Here is a 13,848-nt window from a genome sequence, read left to right as displayed (position 1 = left end):
TCATCTATAGTTGGTCTGCACGCCCGCTCTTCAAGAGGGTTTGAAAAAATGCCACGGATGTCTGATTGTGTCGCCGGTTCAGTTGACACTTCTCTCCAAAATCTTCAGTAGTGTTGAAGCTATTCATGATGCAAAAATATACCCATCTAGGCTAATTATTCTTCTTCTCAAGAACCTTCACAAATGAAGCATCTTAGATGATCAATAGGCCGGGTAACATGTAATAGTGATTTTAAAACAAGGGGAAAATACACAAACCCTGCGACCAAGCCCGACAAAAGCATTAGTTAAGAAAGTTTCAATGGATAGGCATACCCAATCAAATATATTTTTAATATAAATTGATGGGGCAAATGAAAAGCCAAATAAAGAATAAAAGGGCACTATATTTTACTTGGAAAATCCATGTGCGATAAAACTACGTTTGCACAATAATGACCTTCACTATAGAAGACAAAAAAAAAGTGTTGCAAAAATAGATGATTTGTACTAAGGTGTCAACTTCGGTTTAAAGAGTTGTTGTCTAAATAGGCTGAAATATAATCCAATTTCTCGGAATGAAATTGATTTGGATAATACATTACAAAAATATTTTATTTTTTCACACATGCCATATGGCACATGTGAAAATGGCATACTATCAATAGGCGATAGCTATTAATTGGGCTTAGCTTTTCTGTGGGTGCTAGGCCAGTAGATCAAATTAGTTTGACATAACCATATGAACTGAACCGCACATGCAATTATATGAGTGGCAGTGACCAGACTGAGAACCAGCAGCTATTTTGCAGCATTTGTGCATATACCTATTGCACATATGTTACAGGTAATCTCCTATATAATCGTATGTACGTGTCAAGGTAAACAAGGACCCCCAAGCATGCAAATGTTAAGCCTAGCCTACATGCATGCACAAATGTAGAACCGTCTCTTAACCATGCATGCATATATTATCCTAGACTTAGTGGATATCCTAGACTAGACATGGAGAACTGCATCTATCTTTACATGCAGACAGATCAAGAACCTTGGTCTTCTTAGGTGATTTTCGGGACGCCTCCATTCCTGCTAGATCCCATCATGTAGTCTATTACTAACTGATACTCCATACTCGTCTATGCGCAACAAACTGAATATCACCATCATCATGCATTCACATATATACAGAAGAACCCTAAATTCACACACAAACATTTGCGGATCCGCTCTGTTTTCAGGGCTTCGGTCAATCTTGAGCTAGAAGAGGGTTCGAGAGGAGGAGGAAGAAAAGTAAAATCAATCCAGTAGAGTGAATATACGAACTCACATTTGCAGATTTGCTTCCGTCCGTCCGTGCAGCTGGCTAGAGCTAGCGCAGCGTTAGCTGATGGCTGTGGATTATCAATCGATGCATATGTTTCCGATCTGGGAGGTGAGGTGGTCCTGCGTATCTAACCAGTTACCTAAAACTGAGGAGGCAGAGAAGTGGGAGGGAGTGTAGTGGCGTCAGTCAGAGTGGCTGAAGCTAGCGTCCTTTGGAAGGAAGAGAGAAGAGTGCAAGAGAAGCCACACGAGACACGACATGGGCCGCTAACGCGGACCTCGGCCCAGAGAACAGGCCCAGCACATTTACAGAAAAAACAATACAATAAGAAGACAGAGAAAAAGAAAACACAGCAGAAAAGCAGAAGGAAACACCTGCGTCGGCGGCCGCCTCCCTCCCTACTCCGGTGAGCCATCGCCGCCGAAGCATCCCTCTCCTGCGCCTGGCGATGTTTTGACCGTCTTATGGTTTGGTCTCTTCCTTGAAGGTTTCGCTGGTTGATCGATTCGTGGTGGTTAGGTTGGAGCGAGCGAGCTGGTTCGCGATGGTGAGTAAAGCTCGGATCGAATCGATCGATCTCCCCGTTCGCTAATGGAAGGTTGGAATTTGGATCCACCTAATTCGAGTGGGTTCTTTTCCTGGTTGTGCAGTCGGGGCGCAAGGAGACGGTGCTGGACCTGGCCAAGTTCGTCGACAAGGGCGTGCAGGTCAAGCTCACCGGCGGCAGACAAGGTCCGTCGCTTCAATTCCCTCGCCAAATTAATCCATGTTCGCGTCCAGCATAATCCCCTCCAATTTGGTTCATGCTATTTATCCGTTCACCTACGAGCTCATTGCGAGTTTGTTGGGCTAAGGGGTTAGTAATTCGACTTTTGTTTGGATCGATCATTAGATGGGCATATAACTTTAGCTGGAGCGTCAGCTTATTGTTAATTAGCCAACTTAACTTATCCTAATGAATAATGTTAGTACATTGATAACTAAAACAAAGGTTACTGACTCCTTCAGCGAGATGACTGGTTGGGGACGGGAGAATGACTTCAACCTGTTCTTTTCTGAGATCATTCCTGGGGAAAAAAACTTAATTGCAATCTGCTTAGGTAGGATGAATGGCGAAAATGACTTGGTTTTAGTTGCATCAGTTATCATTTCCCAGGATTAGGTCCTAGTGGTGGTATGCATACTTTGTTAAACGAGTAGTAGTCTCTATGTTGTGTCTCTTGGTTGTTGCTCCAATATGCATGGACCTAGAATGGCTCCATTTTCCTAAAAGGCAACACAGCACAGGCTGTGACTTGGCATTAGTCAACCTTTGGGGGAAACTATTTGCTATCTTGCAGTTTGTCCCAACACAACACAAAGAGGCTGACTTTGGCATTTGTACACCTGCAGTAACAGGAACTTTGAAGGGCTATGACCAGCTTCTGAACTTGGTGCTTGATGAAGCAATTGAGTTTGAGAGAGGTACTACTCAAACATGCTGCATAGTTTAATTTGATCGCATCTTCTACCCTCCAAAAACAATTACAAAGTATGTCTTCTGTTTGGAGCTTGGTCTCTATGGACTACCATACAAAAGCTTACTACTAACGCAACCGAACAAATAACGCAACAAAAATACCATAACTGCTATCTGCATTTGTCAATCTAAATATCTAATTGCCGTGCACTTGTAAAGATGAGGACAACCTTATCTTGTCTTTTTTTCCAAGTCTAATGAATCTCACGGTACACCTGTGTCATCTTACTTTGTAGAGCAAGATGACCCGCTGAAACTGTCGGCGAAAACCAGGCAGCTTGGTCTCATTGTAAGTTTACATCGCTCCTCTATTGGTTTGGCGATTGTACTTCCAAGAATGTGCTGCATGGTCACATCCTTGAAATCTATTTATCAACTATATCTGCAACAGAGCAGCAACTGAAGCATTCGCTAACGCCTGTTAATTGCAGGTCTGCAGAGGTACAGCGGTGATGCTCGTGTCACCAACCGAGGGAACGGAGGAGATCAAAAACCCCTTCCAAGAGGCTGATGGTGCACAAGCCTGACCTGCCTGTGTTCGCGCCTTGGTCGATATCTGCACACCCCTAAACATGGCCTCAGACGCAGGTTGGTTTCCAGGTGGAGAGGCTTATGTTAACTCATGTAATTTTGTGTAGCAGTCGCTTATGAGAGTTACGTCCATACCTTATGTCTGACGGTTTATATGTATGCCAAGATAATAATGAGTACGTATACAGGTATGATGTCTCCTTGTACATGTTAAGTGTCTCCAGCTGTCTCTGTTGCCCCCTTGTGTGTTGTGTGTGATTGTAGTTTATTCTTGTCTCTTGTTTAAAACTAGGAATATACGGAGGATATTTTTATTCCTTCTTCCTGATGGAAAGGTCCACAACTCCAGAAAATTGGCACTTTGCAAACAAAAAACTAAGAGAAGATAGCAGACCTAATTTGCACTGGAAGGTGCCAAGTGTTAACACAGTAACTGCAGACTGTCATTACTGTTGCAGAATATTTGGAATTAACATGTTAACTGGAATTTGCCGATGACACAATTGAAACTACCAAATCGTGTCCACAAAGGCAGAGCTGTTCGTTTGTGTGTCCATAGAACTAAAATAAAACATATGACGACTAGTACATTATTATTACTCAAATGGAAAATCTTCTTGTACTATATTTCCTTTCTCTTTTGCTTGTCAAGCACCACCAAATCTTTAAAGCAAAGAGATATACGTCGAAGCACCAAATCTACTCATCCATCCTCATCACGCAGCGCAGGCCCTCCCCCTTGAGCATGAGGTCGAACGCCGTGTTGATCTGCGAGAAGGGCACGCTGTGCGTGATGAACTTCTCCAGATCAAGCTCCTTCCTCATGTACATCTCGACGACTTCGGGAAGGTCCGTGCGTGGCTTGTAATTGCCGAAGAAGGTTCCCTTGAGTGTCCTCTCATTCAGGAAGTTCATGGGGTGGGTCTTGAACACGGCCTCCTTGTGGGGGACGCCAACCAGCACCGCCACGCCCCACCCCTGCATCCACCACATTCAGGATATTCAGTTTAGAGCAGAAAAAGATATTGCTCAGAAGAATCATATGAGTACAGTACATGTTATTAACTGCTGAGAATTATTTTACATACATCGTGTACGCATTCAAAGGCGGCGATCATGGCATCGATGTGGCCAGTGCACTCCACGGCCCGGTCCAGACCACCATTGGTCATTTCCACAAGCACCTGGGGGCACCATTGAACAATGAGCATTTCACACAAATTTTATGCATGCCATGAGCATAGGGAGATATCAATAGATTTATACTGACTGAGGCAAAGAAATTAACAGACCTCTTGCACTGGCTTGGTGTAGTCCTTTGGGTTCACAAAGTCTGTGCATCCAAATTTCTTAGCTGGAAAAAATAATAATCGACATGTTGTTAGCTTTGTTCAGTGTGCTATCCAACAACATTTACTAAGATGTCCTTTGTGTTTCCATGGGGCAGAGGCAGACTGTACCTTGTTCATATTTTGCAGGGTTCAAGTCCACTCCAATGATCCTTGATGCGCCAGCCATCCTAGCACCTTCCATGGCCTAATCAAGTAAGAAACACATAATAATTAGTCATGGTTACACGGCATAATTGTCATCAACCTGCAATACGTTGTTGAAGGTATTTATCAGTTGCACTTACAGCAAGGCCTACAGCTCCAAGTCCGAAAATCGCCACTGTTGAACCCTTTTTCGGTTTTGCGACATTGAGCGTCGCACCAAGACCTGAAGAAACATGACATTTCAGTAACTAACCCAGGCATCCTAAACACAGTGTTCCAGTTGGAAAAAATGGCGTGAGGAGCCATCTCTTCTTACCAGTTGAGATACCACAGCTGAGAACACAAACTTTGTCGAGGGGGGCCTCAGGGTTGATATTGGCAAGGCACCCTACATGAATCACGGTGTACTCACTGAAGGTTGAGGTCCCGACAAAGTGGAAGATCGGTTTTCCATCGATGGTGAAGCGGGACTGCCCGTCACCAATCATCACGCCACGATCCACGTTGATCCTGAGGAGGTCACACAAGTTGCTCTCCTCTGATTTGCAGTGGACACACTCTTTGCACTCTCCAGTAAAGACAGGGAGGACATGGTCACCTGGCACTAGCTCTGTCACACCCTCTCCCACGCTCTCAACAATACTGTTTGAAAGAAGTAATTATAGGAAAAGAATTACTATAAAGATAAACTATGAAGAGGAAAGATACTAATATTCAAAAATATGTTGGATAAAATTGACAACTTCCAAGCAACGATGTAGTTATGTTACTGATCTTTTTCTCGAGAATGATCTGTAATGAAATAATTAGGAGAACGGGAACATAAAGAACATGGTAGTTACAGATAAATAAACCATATTATTCTACAAAGCACTTTCTTTTTGCGAAAAATTCTACAAAGCACTTTATGTGAGCTAGTGCCACGGAAGATGCTGACATGCTGTCCCATGATACTTCATCCATTGGCAATAAAATTTGACCACTTGCTCTATATAGTTGTGAATCTAATACTACTGGCAAATCAGGATTCTGAATTACTATAATTAGAAGCCAACATCATAGTCAAGATTCCACGACGTAATTAACAAAACTGCAACGGGAAAAAGACAGAGACAGAGACAGAGACTGATACTGAGACAGAGAGGCATACCCTCCAGCTTCATGGCCTAAGATCCTAGGGAAAACAGGAGTTTGCCCCTGCACAAATCCAAGCAGAACATCAATCACCATGTTAATTAGTTACTGATCCACTACTCTAGGTGTGTCACCATTACCCCGACTGGAAGAAAAAACACAGAATTACTACTATTAGTTTGCGAGTTATGGATATAAACCTTGGCTTCCCAGAAGTAGACGTCGGTGTGGCAGAGGGCGGTGTACAGGATCTTGACGCGCACCTCCATGGCCTGCGGCGGCGCCACCTCCACCTCCTCGATCGACAGGGGCTTCCCAGCCTCCCATGCCACAGCCGCTGCAAGAACCAACAGGCCCCTTACTCAAACAACAACTCCAGAGTTTCTTCAATCAAAATCTGATGAAACTGTTTCGAGAACAAACCTTTGCACTTGATCACCTTCCCGGCTGTCGCCATGCCTGTCGGTCGGTCGCTAGCTCCAAGAACTCGAAGAGAAAGATGGATCGCTGTTTGTTCGCTGTTTCTACTTGGCAGGCGGTTCGTAAATTTGATGTTGGTAAGGAACGACGGTGGGCGAGCGCTATATATATGCTGGTACGGGAGGAACCTGCGTGTAATTAAGGCTGGCTTGGAGTGCAAGTGGGGAAAGAAGAAGAAGGATTGTTTTTTTCTTGGAGAAGGAAGCCAAAACAGGGGTGGCCGTAGCTTCCGTTTTCTCTGTCCGCGGCTCCGCCGGTATCAGACTCTCTGCTCTCAGCCCCATGTGCTTTTCCAGCCGGATGAGATTGGCGTGGTGGGATGATACCTCCATTAATTTTTCAAAATATGAAAATCGTGTCTACAAGTTTAAAAAAAGATGTTGTTTTAGTCCATGTTATATTGTGATCCAAATTCACATTAAAAGGAGGCTCACTTCTAATGAGCGAAACGAGGCCCGTCGGATCGCCATCACCGCTTATATATACATCTTGTCAACCGCCGGCTATGGTTTATCAGATTATAAGATAACACACAACATTTGTAAAGACTCCCGATATTGTGAAGTTTTGCTCGCTAGCGCCCGTGCTTATCGCTAGTGGCGGACCCATGAATTTGTAGAAACCTGGGGGCGGCGCAAAACAACTAAAGAAATTCGGTAACAAATTCGGTAGATGTTTCCTCCTCTTCTTTATGGCTTGAAATCGTTGAGCAATAACACCACTACCAAGTTGGCTAAATATCTCCCTCTCGGTGTAACATATCATCAAGTCATTGAACCATTTCATTTTTGAGCTTGTTACACAATTTGGACTTGATGATCTTCATTGCCGAAAATGCTCTCTCAACCGATGCGGTTGACACCGGTAATATTAAGGTCAACTCAATTGTGGGGACCCCGGACTAGCTGTCCGAAATTCCCTGTTATGTATACAGTTCACAATCCCATGATCAGTGCGCCGTGAACACATAACCGAACTGATATCAAATTACACCATCCATTACAAAGCGGAATAAGAAAATTACAATAAGGTCACATGACCAGTACTTACATAATAGCCTCAACGGGCCTTTCTAAACATCAGAGTAGCAACATCACTTCAGCAGCGCAGTACCCAAGTCATCTGCCATAACCCTACAGGAAACTGACTGGGAAGACGTTCCTAGCTCGCATAGACGTCATCAACTCCTTCTTCATCTGTCGAGTCCTCCAAGTCTGGCCAAGTAAATAGCCAGGGACAAAGCCGTGAGTACATTGAAATTGTACTCGCAAACCATCAAGAAAGATGCTAACAATGCTAACTAAAAGAGACAAGAGAGGAAGAATAGTTTCTCTTGTGGATATAGCATGTGAGAGAGAATCAGTTTCTCTTGTGGATATAGCATGTGAGAGAGAATCAGTTTCTCTTGTGAATATAGCATCCCACATCGCAGTTGAAGGGGACACTAAGAGGGTGATAAGACATTTCTATGACATCTCTATATCTTTGTTAAAGAAGATACTTCAAAAGAGTTCTTCAACATAAAACACTAGGATGGGAGTAGCCCTTTTTATTTCCTTTCCGGCCATCTTCACATGGTCAACCACTTTCCTGTACCCTTCCGGTACTCCGAAAACAACTTTCTCTTTTTCTTTGTAAAGCCTTTCTAAAACAAAACTAGCCCAGGTTAAGGTAGGCCTTTTCAACCCGTCCATGACCGCGAACGCGGCTATTCGAATAGATTTGACTCTGCAGAGTTTGCACACTTTCCCCACAACTATCTGGATACCTATCGTGTGGGCATCATCCCCGCATAACAACATATGCCACGACGGATACCCGAGCATAACCTTTCGCTTATCTTCACTGACATGAGTCCTTCCCTGCGGGCTTAACCCTTCCCGGCACCCCGGCAGCATACCTCCTTTTTGAGCGTATCTCCGGCGCCACGACGGAAGACCCTCGATATCGTCCGGCTACAAGTTAATGCGGTGTATTGCCTCCTTCGGAGCGCAACCCGGCGTCAGAGGTCGTCGTGACCCTCCCTAGAAGTTGCGAAGGTGTCTCATGCCAGCTTCAACAAACTAGGGCTAAGCCCCGTGCCCATGTTGGGGTAGCGTGGTTGCGCGATAAAAGTTGGGCTGGCGTACACTTATACGCAATGCTCCTTTAAAAACATTTTACCCACACTTCCTTTGTTTGTCCACAACCAACCATACCACTTTCCGAAACATCAGGACCATTCTCTTGAACAACACTTGGGCAAGACAGCATCTTCCCAAAGTTTTCAAGGTTTTTCCAAAACATAAAACATCGGGGTTTTCCCAACCTAAGGTTGTATGTAAGAGCTAAGATATATCGATGGCACGATGCTAGCCATCATACCACTAAGGAGATGATAGTTGAGGTGTCAAGGGGATCATACATGCTTAGGATAAGCATGCATGGGAACAACATAGGTAGGATTGTTCCACAAGGGTCATGATGTTAATCATCATACCATGAAGAAGATGATAAAATAGGTGGTCAAGGGGGCATACATGCTCAGGGTATGCATGCATAAGATCAACAAGGGGTTCAACATACTCGAGAGTAAGTATGCAGAACATCAACAAGGGGTTCAACACACTCGAGAGTAAGTATGCATAACATCAACAAGGGGTTCAAGAAGGGTGTCATGAGGTCGACACACACAAGATAAGTGGGCATACCCCTCACACTTCGAGGGTACACCAAGATCATGATAATGACCACCATTTCCCTAAAGGGGATGGTAGGTGAGGTGTCAAAGAGAATCCAACATGCTTATGGTGAGCATGCTCCATCAACATAAGTAGATACCACCCAAAATATATCGAGAGACAAGAATAACAACAAAGTAACCACAATATGCGATTCAACATTCAGAGATCAAGAGATGGATTGCCTTGGTTGGCTTGTTTGTCCCTGGACTTCTCCAACTCCATCCAATAAGAATTCCAACAATATAAATAAAATCCTTGTCCGAACCACTTCTTCTTCTTCTCCGGAATTGTTCGCATCTATCGCCGGAAAATATAAAAGGAACACAATCAATCACATTGTACCAACAAGACAACATTCAACAATCAACAACTAACCATGCAGCCAAGGGATAACATACTAAGGACTTATAGATACCACAAAACAACTTTAAGAGTTTTAAATTTAGAAAACCCCATTTATTTACCTAGTAGAGGTATGAGTGCATCACAACTTAGCAATTGCCTCTCTCGGTTATCACCATGGTATAAACCAAATATCCCCTGGTAGATAACATCATGAAGAGGAAAAATGCATTAGTTTGGCATCAAACACATACACAATACATTTTCAAACATTTTTGGAAAAGTAGAAATCAGCTTTCCTAACTTAATTTGCTCACTTAATCACTATACAAAAATAGGAAGCAAGTAAGATACCACACCTTTAAAATATTAAGCAAAACAATAGAGCTAAATTGAAGTTGCATAGGTTTTGTTTTGCAAGCATAAAACAAAGGTTGCCCATTTCTAATAAAAAGAGTTGGTCAAGGGTTTTAAATAAACCAAAAAGTTTTGGACCAACAACTCATATAGCACACACATGTTAATACCAGTAACCAATATGCATGAACAGAGACTAAAAGTATTTTTCCTAGATGGCCAACACTAATACAAGACTAACCCAATTGGAATCACTCAAAAAGGTTGAACCTACAATTTTAGGACATTGCTTGAATCTGACTGTACAGAAAACAAGATCTGTATGCCAAAAATCGTAGAAAAATCCTAAAAATATGAGGTCAGTTGCATCTGAAAGGTATTGACAATACGGTTCTAATGCAATTGGTTTCACTCGCAAATTCATCTCCAAGCTCCTGGTCTAAACAGACAAAGTCAGATCTGACCAGAAAATGATCTGTGAACCATTTCAATTCTAGGTGGTTATTTGAGGTGAGACTAACGGAAAAATGAAGCTACTGGAGAGGGATTTCACCCACAGTTGAGTTTGCTCAAAAAGGTTTAGTAAAACAAATCAAATCTAACAAACAGTGAATCTGCATGTTTTCAGAACTTTAATTACGCAGGAATATCTGTTACGAATTTGAGGATGAAACCAACGCCAAGTTGTAGATATTTTCATAAGATAACCGTGGAACTTTGAATCAGTCGATTTTGAGCTGTACACGAGTTTTGGTGGATTTTACAAGTTCGTACCAGAATCTGAAACAACAAGATGAAAGAAATTACTGCAAGGTTTTGGACGAACTTTGGTCAAGGACTTCAGATCTGAGGATAGGTGAAGCTTCTCCATGCTTGGAACAACATGCACCTGCATCAAGATCCAAACTTAGCAAGGGAGGAAAAAGAAGAGGAGAGAAAACCATCTAGGGTTGGGGAGAAGAAGGAGAGGGATGCTCTCATGGAGAGGAGGAGCTTGAGGGAGGGGGAGAGCTTCATCTTGGAGAGCTTTTCGTGGCCATGGCCGGCCATGAAGCTAGGAGGAGCAGCAATTTCGTGGGGAGAGGTAGGAGGAGAGTGTGTGGGAGTGGAGGAAAGAGTGGGGAGTGGAAAAGTGAGAGCAAGCGAGGAGGGGGTGGGCTGCCAAGCCCCTTTATATAGAGGGAGAGGGGGTGGGCTGCCTCCTCATTGATTGGGTTGGTTGGGAGGTAGCCTCTTCATTGATTGGGTTAGTTGGGAGGCTGGCTTGTGGGGGAAGAATTTGACCAAAGCTGAAATTATTAGTGGCATGGGGAAGGGACAAAAAGTGAGAGGCTTCCCAAGGTGGAATAATTATGTGAGAGAGAGGGAAATGGAGAGGCATGATGCATGTGTGCCATGGCATGGCCGGCCACCTATTTTTGGCCATGCACAAGTGATCAACAAGAGAGCATTGCTACACATGCATGACACCCAAGGTTGAGTGCCTCAAAAATTACTAAAATGGTGGCCTAAAAAGATATAGAATTTTAGGAAAAGTGATACTAATGCACAAGGGTGCTAAAGTAGATGGTGGTGGCATTCTGACCTGATAAAAGATGTGTCCAAGAGATGATGGTGGTGATGGTGATTTAGACAATGGTAGAGCAAGGCTAGGAGAAATGGTGAGTGAATTAACCATATACTCACAAGGATGAATATGGTGACATAAATCATCAATTCATGATGTCAAGGTGATGATGGAAAATAATAAAGGATTGAGATGGGTATAATGAAATATAAGTTGCGCTTCAAATAAGAGGTCAATTGGGAGTGGTTTGAAATACTCCCTGAGTCTAGGGTTTTGTTGAAGGGAGTCCACTTGAAAGTATCAAATGATAATCCATTTGATCAAGAATTGGAGGGTGAGGGGATACAATGTGGTAGATCAATGATGTGCATAAGATGTGCAAGGATTGTCATTTGAAAAATAATTTATCTGAAAGGGATTTGAAACACCTCAATTGTCTAGGGACTATAAGGAATGAACTCAAGTGGAATGGAATTTGAAAATGTTGAGAGAAACTAGTTGGAACATAGGAGTTCAAAATGTTCTACTTAATTTCTCAAGTAAAGTAGAGTTTTTCTCAAATGTAAAATAAGCAAGAGGAAAACAAGAAATGGTATAGGTACCATAAACAAGATTTTTGTTAAAAAGAAAGCAAGATAGAAAATAATGTTTTAGAAATCAGTACTTGGTAGAAATGGGATGAAAAATAAAAACCCATTTCAGTTCTTTGTTCTTTGAAGAAAATATCTTGAAAAGATTTAATAAAACTAGAAGTAGTTTTTGTGATCAAAACTAGAGAAGGAAAAAACAAATGGGGGTTTTGAGAAAGAAAATCTAATTTAGGGAGGAGTGTTCTCAAGGGTAGATGGTGGCTACAAAATGTACCCATCATTCCCACTCTTGGTTTTGTGAAGGTTAAACTTGGATTAAAATAAATACAAGAGGTAAAAGAGGTAGAGGTGATCTGAGGTTAAACATTGGATAGGGTACAATAGAAGGATGTAGAAATGGGTAGATGATCCCAAGTTTTGAATCAAGGATGTTTTGAGCTAGATTATACCACAAAGAGGAATTTTGAGAAGGCACACCCATGTTGCCATAAGTAGAGGGGTTTGGTGTAGTAAGAAAGAAAACAATTTTTCCTAAGCCTCACATGTGTTTTATTAGGTGAGTTGTTGGTTTTACCACTAGAGGTGTTGTTCTTTTGGGTAGCTCAAGACAAAACTCAACAAGCAGATCAAGACAATTCATCTACCAACATATCAGAGCAATTCATTTCAACAAACAGATCAAGGCAATTCATCTAATTAGTCTATAGAAAAAGTTTTTGTTCCCCCTAATTTTTGCAATGAGGACAACTAATCAAGGTTGCAAAAGTTGGGGTGTTACATCAATAAGCTTGTAGACCAATGGGAAGACCAAATGTTTTCCCGTTTCAACCATCTTTGTAGCCAAACTTTCAATATTTATGCAAGTAGAAAATGTGGAGTGGATTCTCACATGGTGAATGTAGCTCCCAAGTTGGCCTCTTATGGTTGCACGATCACCATTAGAGAAATCCCCATGATAAATTGAAGATAAGCGAGCAAGTTTTTCCACATTAAACATTGAGAAAGAGTTCTTTGGACTAAGGCATGAGAAGCACTCTAATATCTCCATTGAAGCAAAGTTGTATACAATATTCCCGCCCACATTTGGTGCACACGAAGCAAAGTTGTATAATGTAAATCCCATCTAGTATCCCTGGGCCTTGTGAGACTTGTTTCTTGATTCAAAGCCTCTTCCATTAGATATCTCACCCCTCCCAAGCATATCCAAAATATGTTTATGATGTTTCTGATGCGTGTAGTTGACACGTCCGTTGGGAACCCCAAGAGGAAGGTGTGATGCGCACAGCAGCAAGTTTCCCTCAGTAAGAAACCAAGGTTTAATCGAACCAAGAGGGAGTCAAGAAGCACGTTGAAGGTTGTTAGTGGCGGAGTGTAGTGCGGCGCAACACCGGGGATTTCGGCGCCAACGTGGAACCTGCAAAACACAATCACGGAACTTTGCCCCAACGTAACGATGAGGTTGTCAATCTCACCGGCTTGCCGTAAACAAAGGATTAGATGTATAGTGTGGATGATGATGGTTGTTTGCGAAGAACATGTAAAGAACAATTGCGAGAGATTGTATTTCGGATGTAAAGAATTGGACCGGGGTCCACAGATCACTAGTGGTGTCTCTCCCATAAGATAGCAGATGTTGAGTGAACAAATTACAGTTGGGCAATTGACAAATAAAGAAGGCATAACAATGCACATACATATATCATGATGAGTACTGATACGTCCAATTTGCATCACTATTTTATATCATAATTTGCTGTTATTCATTGATATATTTCATATTGGGACACAATACTTATGTTATTTCAT

At 42.4% G+C, this 13,848-nt stretch overlaps 1 protein-coding gene and 2 long non-coding RNA genes across 3 annotated transcripts; 2 read left to right on the top strand and 1 right to left on the bottom strand.

The window, feature by feature from the left end:
- Nucleotides 1-1,639: 1,639 nt before the first annotated feature.
- On the top strand, nt 1,640-2,035 carry LOC124684239. Its single transcript, XR_006996957.1, has 3 exons — nt 1,640-1,709; nt 1,791-1,850; nt 1,954-2,035. It is a non-coding gene; the product is annotated as an uncharacterized LOC124684239 (long non-coding RNA).
- A 658-nt stretch (nt 2,036-2,693) lies between these two features.
- LOC124684238 lies at nt 2,694-3,396 on the top strand. The gene is made up of 3 exons (XR_006996956.1): nt 2,694-2,767; nt 3,059-3,111; nt 3,254-3,396. It is a non-coding gene; the product is annotated as an uncharacterized LOC124684238 (long non-coding RNA).
- A 501-nt stretch (nt 3,397-3,897) lies between these two features.
- Nucleotides 3,898-6,440, bottom strand: LOC124698178 (alcohol dehydrogenase 3-like). The gene is made up of 9 exons (XM_047230697.1): nt 6,407-6,440; nt 6,184-6,320; nt 6,000-6,046; nt 5,166-5,491; nt 4,990-5,072; nt 4,814-4,889; nt 4,646-4,707; nt 4,442-4,537; nt 3,898-4,331 (listed from the first exon to the last, which is right to left on the bottom strand). The coding sequence occupies exons 1-9, from the start codon at nt 6,438-6,440 to the stop codon at nt 4,053-4,055; spliced, it is 1,140 nt and encodes a 379-aa protein (XP_047086653.1). The 3' UTR covers nt 3,898-4,052.
- Nucleotides 6,441-13,848: the final 7,408 nt, after the last annotated feature.

Source organism: Lolium rigidum, chromosome 1 (genome assembly GCF_022539505.1).
Source record: "Lolium rigidum isolate FL_2022 chromosome 1, APGP_CSIRO_Lrig_0.1, whole genome shotgun sequence".
NCBI lineage: Eukaryota > Viridiplantae > Streptophyta > Magnoliopsida > Poales > Poaceae > Lolium > Lolium rigidum.
The sequence above is the reverse complement of the archived record's forward strand: the minus strand, read 5'-3'. Positions and strand labels throughout refer to the sequence as shown.